This window comes from Grammomys surdaster, unplaced genomic scaffold (genome assembly GCF_004785775.1).
Source record: "Grammomys surdaster isolate TR1022 unplaced genomic scaffold, NIH_TR_1.0 255, whole genome shotgun sequence".
NCBI lineage: Eukaryota > Metazoa > Chordata > Mammalia > Rodentia > Muridae > Grammomys > Grammomys surdaster.
Genome location: NW_021604696.1, coordinates 9,756,836 through 9,764,819, shown reverse-complemented (window position 1 = coordinate 9,764,819; position 7,984 = coordinate 9,756,836). Strand labels below are relative to the sequence as shown.

Below are 7,984 nucleotides of genomic sequence, written 5' to 3'. Positions count from 1 at the left end.
GCATATAGTACTCGTTCTTGTGCATGCAGGCAAAATAAAATACACATAAAATAAATATTTTTTAAAGTATAACTATTCATAAAACTGAGAAGCTAGGCAGAGGAAAGGAAAGGCAAGGTGCCTTGTGAAGCTCCTGGTGTGTGTATGACAAGGGTGGGTGGTTAAAGACTGACTTGACTTATTTCAATTGCATCCTGTCCTTCCTCTTATCCACCCAGCTTGGCTATTTCACACCCAGCTGCAAGCCTCTTATTTGTCTTCCCTATAGTATCCAGCTCCGGCCTGAATGCTTTAGCCCTGATGTTTATTTTAGCTATGACAGACGACCAGGGAGAACCTCACAGATGAGGTGGTGCTCCTAAGAAGTCAACACAGAGTCAATGCTCTGATCAACACAAAATGATTGTCTTGTGTCTTGGGGTCATGGGTCCTTCCCATCAGTTCTCACCAGGCTAAGGTCAAGGTGTCTGTAGAGCAGTTCTCTAGCTGCAGGCTGGGGGAATCTTCCAGCATCTAAAGGCCACCTCTATTCCTGGGCTTTTAGCCCCCTACTCCATCTTCAAAGCCAGCACAGGGTAAGTTGAGTCCTTCTCTGAGCTGAGTTCAGCCACCTGTTTTCAAGGACTCTTGCGATTGTTTGACATCAGGAAAAGGCTCTCCCTGTGTCAAGCTCCCTCCTGCAGAGTCACAGTATCTGGAGATTAGAGCATGGGTACCTTGGAGCGACATAGTTACAAAGGGACTGTTACAAAGGGACTCCCAGAATCTTTGTTGAGAGAGGTGTAGCTTGCATCTGACCTGAGAGGTAAGTTTAACAGTGTGGAGGCCTCGAGGACTGGCCTTGAGAGATGCCAAGTGTGAAGAGCTTGCTAAGGCCAGGCTTCGGAATTAGGATGTGTGTGATTCAGGAGGGTGTGGCACACCATCAGATCTCTTCAAAAGGAGGACAGGACATACTGGGAGTCGTAACGGAAGATGTGGGAAGGACAAAAGGCAAGTCAAAAGCTTTTCTGGGTGACGTAACTCAGGACAGGCACGTGATGCCTGGGGATTTGGCAACAGTAAGAGGTAGTCCCCATTGTTCCCTCAAGGGTGGATACATCAGCTTTGTATTAGTCAGCTCTCTGTTACTGTAACAAAACACCTGCTCTGATCAACTTAAAAACTGGAAAGGTTTACCTTGGCTGGAATTTTGGAAGTTTTATAAATTTTTGTGGTTTGCCCCATTGCTCCTGGGGCTGTGGTGAAGCAGAATGCCATGATGTGGCGTGCGTGCTGGACCAAAGCTGTTCACCTCACGGCTGTCACATGGAAAAGATGGAGGAAGAGACCCGCTGCTTATGTTTCAGGCACTCAGGAATTTTTCGTTTGATGTCTCATGACAATGTATTTTATATTCTTATAATCATTTACATTTATATGTAATTTGTATATATATATATATAATTTGAGAATTTCATACATGTATATAACACATTTTCATCATATCTACCCCACTCCCTCCAGATAGCCTCCAAACACACCCCTTTAGTGTGTTCTCTCCATGTGCACCCAAGAGAGGGCCATTCCCTGTAGCACCCGCCAGTGGCCACATCCCCGGAGAAAAGTGACTTTTCCTCCTCTGGCAGCCATCAAATGCCAATAGCTCTTAAGCTAGGGGTAGGGCCTTGTGAGCCCCTCCCCCATCTACGCTGGCTACTCAGGCAGCTCCATCTTGTGTGGGTTTATGCAGGTAACATCAGCTGTGAACTCATGAGTGCAACGGCCACGTTATGTCTGGAAGACAGCAGTTCATGGGGCTCCCCCCCTACCCTCCGGCTCTTACATTTCTTTTTGCCACCCTCTTCTGAGATGTTCCCTGAGCCTTGTAGGGGGTGGTTGATACAGAAGTCTGGTGTAGGACTGAGAAGCCAATCAGTGTTCTGACACTACACTATAACATGGCTTCTGGGTGGCAAAACAGTCATTTTTCATGTTGAAATAGAGAGCATTGGTAGTCTCAGAATAGAAGGAAAAAGAAAGACAGAGAGGGAGGGAGAAAGGGGGAGAGAGAGAAGAGGGAGGGAAGAAGGAAGGAAGGAAGGGAGGGAGGGAGGGAGGGAGGAAGGAAGGAAGGAAGGAAGGAAGGAAAGAGAGGAGGGAGGAAAGGAGGGAGGAGGAAAGGAAGAAGGGAAAGAAAAGAAAGAGCTTACCTAGGGTGGCTGGGTGGTGGCTTGTGAGTAAGCAAGGGTCTGACATTGACTCCCAGGCACCCATAAAGCAGCCAGACACAGCTGCACGTGCCCGTAAACCCAGCATTAAGGAGCTCAGACAGGCAGATCTGGCTGACTAACTGGCTGGCAAGGCTAGTCAAAACATCAAGCTTCCAGTTCAGTGAGAGACCCTGTCTCAAGGCTAGAAGCTGGACGACAACAGAGGAGATGCTTGGCATCTTGCCTTCTCTGGGAGCTCATGGTGTGTAACACACAAGCGTGTGTGTACACTCATGCGTGCGCGTGTGCGCGCACACACACACACACACACACACACACGCCTGCCTAGATGTATAGCTGTCTATCTGAATGTTTTAGAAAGGTGATTGAAATGCTAGATTTCAATAATGCCGGGCGGTGGTGGCGCATGCCTTTAATCCCAGCACTTGGGAGGCAAAGGCAGGCGGATTTCTGAGTTCGAGGCCAGCCTGGTCTCCAGAGTGAGTTCCAGGACAGCCAGGGCTACACAGAGAAACCCTGTCTCGAAAAACCAAAAAAAAAAAAAAAAGCTAGATTCTGGCCTCCTCCCAGTCACCTAGGGACGAGGAATCTGGATCCCTAGCAGCAGGACATGGTTTCAGGAGCACACTTTGAGAAACATTGCTTTGGGAACAGCAGCAGCTAGAGAACAAATATGTCCAGGTCAGCCTGGGCTCTGGAGCAGATGGCCTATGTTGGTTGTCACTATGAGAAGCTGCTCAGGGCTGGAACCAAGAGTTCACTGGGTCTTCTCTAACGGAAACACCAATAGCCAGGCTGGTGAGCTTTGTGAAACAGACTCTTCCTGATGGTCAATCACCTCAGCATCCCCCACAGACCAGAGGACAGCGTGCACTGGGCCCGGGCCCTGGCAGCATCCGTGGAGGAAAGCCTTCAGCCCTGAGCACTCTTGCCCTGCGTGTACCCAAGAGTCCTCCAGGAGGGGTGTGACACAGCACACTGGAAACACTGAACTCACAGCACGTGTTTCCCGAAGTTCAGGGTCAGGTGCTCAAGAGTTCGGGAGCAATGGCTGTTGGGCAGTATCTCTAACTCCCCAATCCTCGGTGTAAGACTTCATAATTACCAGGGGTATCACAAAGAGGGAGCAACCCCCCGGGGGTGTTTGCTACTGTGCGTGGCTCACTTCCAGATGATGGCTAAGCATAACCATCTGTCCTGAGGAAGGGTGCCCAGGAGTTCAAAGGAGCTGCTGACCCCCAGGAGCCAAAACCCTCAGAGACCAGCAAGTAGCTGAGCTCAGCCAGGTACACATAGGAACTGAGGAAGCCACGGGTGGGGTATGAAATTCTGACCTGGAAGCTGCCAGAATTCCATGGCAGAAGTGAGCAGACCGTAAAGATGGAGAGAGATAAAAAGTTTCAATTCAGTGTGGTTGACTTTGCATCAAAGTGTGATCTGTGGGACTCATGGCAGCTGGTTCTGTTCTAGAGAAATCTTTCAAAAGTCCTGGAAAAATCATTTCAAATAAAATTGGTGCTCTCTGGCCCTAGCGGGTCCCTCCCCTGCTGGTCAGCACCATGAGGAGGGCCCAGGTGCTTTCTACTGACCCTTTCCCCTTCTGTTTTAGCCTGAAATTTTTCAGAAATGAAGCCAATGACCCGCATTTTCCTGTCAGACCAGGATTCCTGACACAGTTAGTTCTCTTCACAGCTCAGGAGCACAAATCTGATAGGACAGGAACTTGATGTGACCCCATTTTATTTCAAGGAGCAAAGATTCAACAGATGAAGGTTCTAGAAATACATAGTGACATTAGGCTGCTCATAGATGATATTTTAATCGAGCATGATGATTTCGCTCTTGATTGTAACTTAGAACGCCCTGAGAATGATATGTTGGGCAGTGTATTAAAGACTAAAGCCCTCCCTTTGGTAGCAGACAGTATTATAGGAGCCATTATCATTGTAATGGAATATGAGGGACAGTTGCAGAAACACCACCACATTCAAGACTGTTGACTTAGAGTAACCTGTGACCGCAACTTCATTTCTATGCCAAAGGATGCATTTTATTTTAAAGATATAACCATGGTATAAATGACTTGCAGTGTGAAAGTCGCTCGCCAATAAAGACAGAACCGATGGGCTCACCTGTGTCTCCATTCAGAAGATGTCCATTCTGGGAACAAGAGCTGGCAAACAAGTACTCCTGTAAGCTGGTAGGTCTGTGTCCCGAGGGCCATGGTTGTCACATCAGTGCCTTCTTATTTGGCCTGTGATTTTGCCCGGGGTACCGCCTCCTACCTCTCAGACCTGGGAAGACCAGCATTCCTTCTGGGCCTGAAAATAGAGGTTTGCTCTCTGTCATTCATCTTCTGAAGTGCAGGCTTCCTCCATGAAGAAAGGGACCAGAAAAGAGAAGCACAGCCTTGGCTTCTCTAGGAGCTGGTGCTGGGAAGTAATGTGGATGCCAGTGTTCAGGAACACAGGCGTCAGCAGTCGGGGCCTTCGGAGCAATGGTGCAGTCAAAAGCAGGTCCTGCACAAGCTGGAGGGTCAGAGCCCGTCAGCCCTGCAAAGCTGAGCACAGAGACACAGGTCTAGAATCTCAGTGGCTGAAGACAGGAGGATCGCTGGAGCTCACTGACCAGCTTGTGTAGTCAGTCAGTGGCCCCAGGTTCAGTGATTACAGTCTCAAGGAATGAGGTAAAAGTGATAGAAAAGGGAAACTCAGTGCCCTCCTTGGGCCTATGTAAGCATGCACAGGTATAACACACATACACGCACACCACCAACAACAACAACAACACCCCTCAAAAAGAGGGAATCCACAAGATGGCTCAGCAGGTTTACCACCAAGCCTGACAACCTTGGTTCAACCCCTAGGCCTCATGCAGTGGAAGGAGAGAGCCACCTCTGGTCTCACACATGTGCTGTGTCATGTATGTTCCCATATACACCCACACACATGAATATGACCTCACACATGTGCTGGGCCATGCATGTTCCCATATGCACCCACACACATGAATATGACCTCACACATGTGCTATGTCATACATGTTCCCATATCTACCCACATGCCTGGGTCCTTTAATACATGCAAAAATCCTTTAAAGATTTTAAAGGTGGAACGTTATAGATGAAGACACTGAATGTCTCCCTTTGGCCTCTACACATGCGTGTACATGTTCACAGACATGTAAGTACACATACACACAAAACACATACAAAAAAAACCCACATTACACATCCTCAAAAGTTAAAGTGCTAGAACTCCCCCTGGCAGTGCATGAGTTGACACAGCAAACCTGAAGCTCCATGAACTGTCAGTAAGTCATGCTGACTTTATGCACAACACAGGTGGGTGAAAAGCCTGGCTGCTGTCATGACAGAACTGTGACAAGATCACCCTCAGAGAACAGATCCCATGGGTCGCTCAGGATGGTTGTTTGTGAAGTCCCGACAGAGGGGCTAACACTCATTGCCTTCCTAGGTGGTCTTTCTTGCTGATGAATACTGCAACTACTGTCGAGACATTTTACAGAATGTGAGGAACCAAGAACTGGAGAAGGTAGGCTTTTATCTATGAAATACAGGCACTTATGACCGGCTGTCAATCACTTAACTTGATAGGATCCCTCTAGGGACAGCAAGAGCCAGCCCATTGCATCAGATAGCTCATCGAGTAACTGTCTGGTCACTGTTGAGTTCTGAAAAGTGGTGACAGAGCTTGGTGACATACCACCTACCTATAGGGTGAAGCTCTGAGGTCTCCATGTTACACAAGGAGGGGTGTAAACTGGCTGTGGGAAACATATTTTTAAATTAGAATTTATCTAGCCTATTGGGAGTATTACACATGTAAGGTCAGAGGACAGTTTTCAGGACTCAGCTCTGTCCTGCCAGCATATGGGAATCAGGGATGGAACTCAAGAAATCATGCTAGGCAGGACACACTGAGCCATTCCGACTACTGGGCTTTTCTCTTCTATACATGAGATAAGAATCCAGGGAAACCAGGGCATGTTCAAATGGGAGCTTTCCTGATGCTTCTGGTATCTAAGCACTCCAGCTTTGAGTGGCAAGGCGCTCAGCGTGAGCACACATGCTGTGGAGCCGGTATGAGCATTGGAGAGTGCACTCCCTCTCGGTCCCTGCAGCATCCTGATGCCAAGCCTCTCACAGCTCCCATCAGATCAGCAGATATTTGCTTAAATCATGTCCCTCGATGGCTCCATTTCTGGGACTAGGAAGGCATTTTGCACAAGGCTTGAGGAGTGTGTAATTTGGTAATGAGGGGAAGAGTGTTACACAGTAAAGGCTGACGACTCCTGCAGTTGTCCGTTAGTCACCCCTTCCCGACTGAGGTGTTAGTCAGCGACTGTTAACTGCAACAGAATACCCAAGATAAGAAACTTAACATGCAGGGATATTCACTTTAATTTATGGTTTGGGGAATTCCGACCCATGTCTAGTTGGCATCGACCATCATTTTGCATCTGTGAAGAGACAGAATATGAAGGCAGGGATTGAGCAGCAGAATAGCGTGTTCCTCCCGGGTGAGACACTGAGAAAGAGGAAGAGCCCGAGGTCTCACAGCCCTCCAAAAGGTCACAGCCCCAGTGCCCAGGGCACTCCCTTCTAGGCCTAACTCTTCCACCACCTCCTATTAGCATACCAGCCAAGGACCAGGGCTTTAAACAAGGTTCAAGGGCTTCAGGACTTCATCTGGTGATAGCTTTCATGTTGGCAGCCTAGAGCAACACAGCAGCTGGTGTGTGTGTACAGCAGCTTGTGTGTGTTTGTGTGTGTGTGTGTGTGTGTGTCTGTCTGTCTGTCTGTCTGTCTGTCTCCTCTTATGGAGCCATGAGCATTCAGTCATCAGGCCTCTATTGCCATGGCCTTCTATAATCCAAGTCAGGTCAGCCTGGGTAGTCAGAGGCATCAGGTAGAGAGGGCACATTGGAGAAATACTTGTGTTTCTTACTAGTGAGAAGGAGCAGGGGGCTTGGAACATGGGTCACCAACCAGGCTGTGAGTGGACGGCTTTCCTGACTCTACTTGGAGAAGTCTGTCTGTGTTCCTGACACAGATCCCAAGTCATGGTCCTCATGGTGGCTTTCACTGCCTTGACAGGAATCACTTCCTGCCTGGGGTGCCTGGATACCTCAGGATGTCTCTGTCCATGGAAATCCCATAGGACAGGAGCCTTATGCTGGAGAAATGGCTCAGTGGTTAAGAGCACTAGCTGCTTTTGTCGAAGACCTGGGTCCAGTTCTCAGCACCAACACAGTGGCTAACAACCACCTGTAACTCCTGCTCCAGGGGCTCTGATGCCTTTTTCTGACTCTGTAGGCATGCGCACAAATATGTACGCGCACATGCACACACACACAGAAAGAGAGAGAGAGACAGAGAGACAGAGAGAGACAGAGAGAGACAGAGAGACAGAGAGAGACAGAGAGAGACAGAGAGAGAGAGAGAGAGAGAGAGAGAGAGAGAGAGAGAGAGAGAGAGCAGTAATAATGAACCTTTAAAGGAAGTGGGTGGTATTTATTAGCTGGCAACTGTGAATCTAGTTCAAAAATTGGAATCCAGAAATGGACAGATAAAACAGAAAAAGAAGGAACCGGACTTTGGGCCCCTCAGTGTGTTCCCTACTTGGTCTCTGGGAAGGGCTCGTTTGGCTCTATAGCCAATGCTGAGGAGTTAGACCCCAGGAGCAATACTGTTACTTTTCCTTCTTTCTTTCTTTCTTTCTTTCTTTCTTTCTTTCTTTCTTTCTTTC

At 48.3% G+C, this 7,984-nt stretch overlaps 1 protein-coding gene across 1 annotated transcript in view; it reads left to right on the top strand.

Moving 5' to 3' along the window:
* Rfx8 (RFX family member 8, lacking RFX DNA binding domain) overlaps nucleotides 1–7,984 on the top strand; it is a 61,564-nt gene that overhangs the window by 32,225 nt on the left and 21,355 nt on the right. Inside the window, exons 6-7 of the mRNA XM_028775516.1 lie at nucleotides 4,303–4,413; nucleotides 5,690–5,767. Of these exons, the coding sequence (XP_028631349.1) occupies nucleotides 4,303–4,413; nucleotides 5,690–5,767 (189 nt within the window). The remainder of the gene's footprint in view (nucleotides 1–4,302; nucleotides 4,414–5,689; nucleotides 5,768–7,984) is intronic.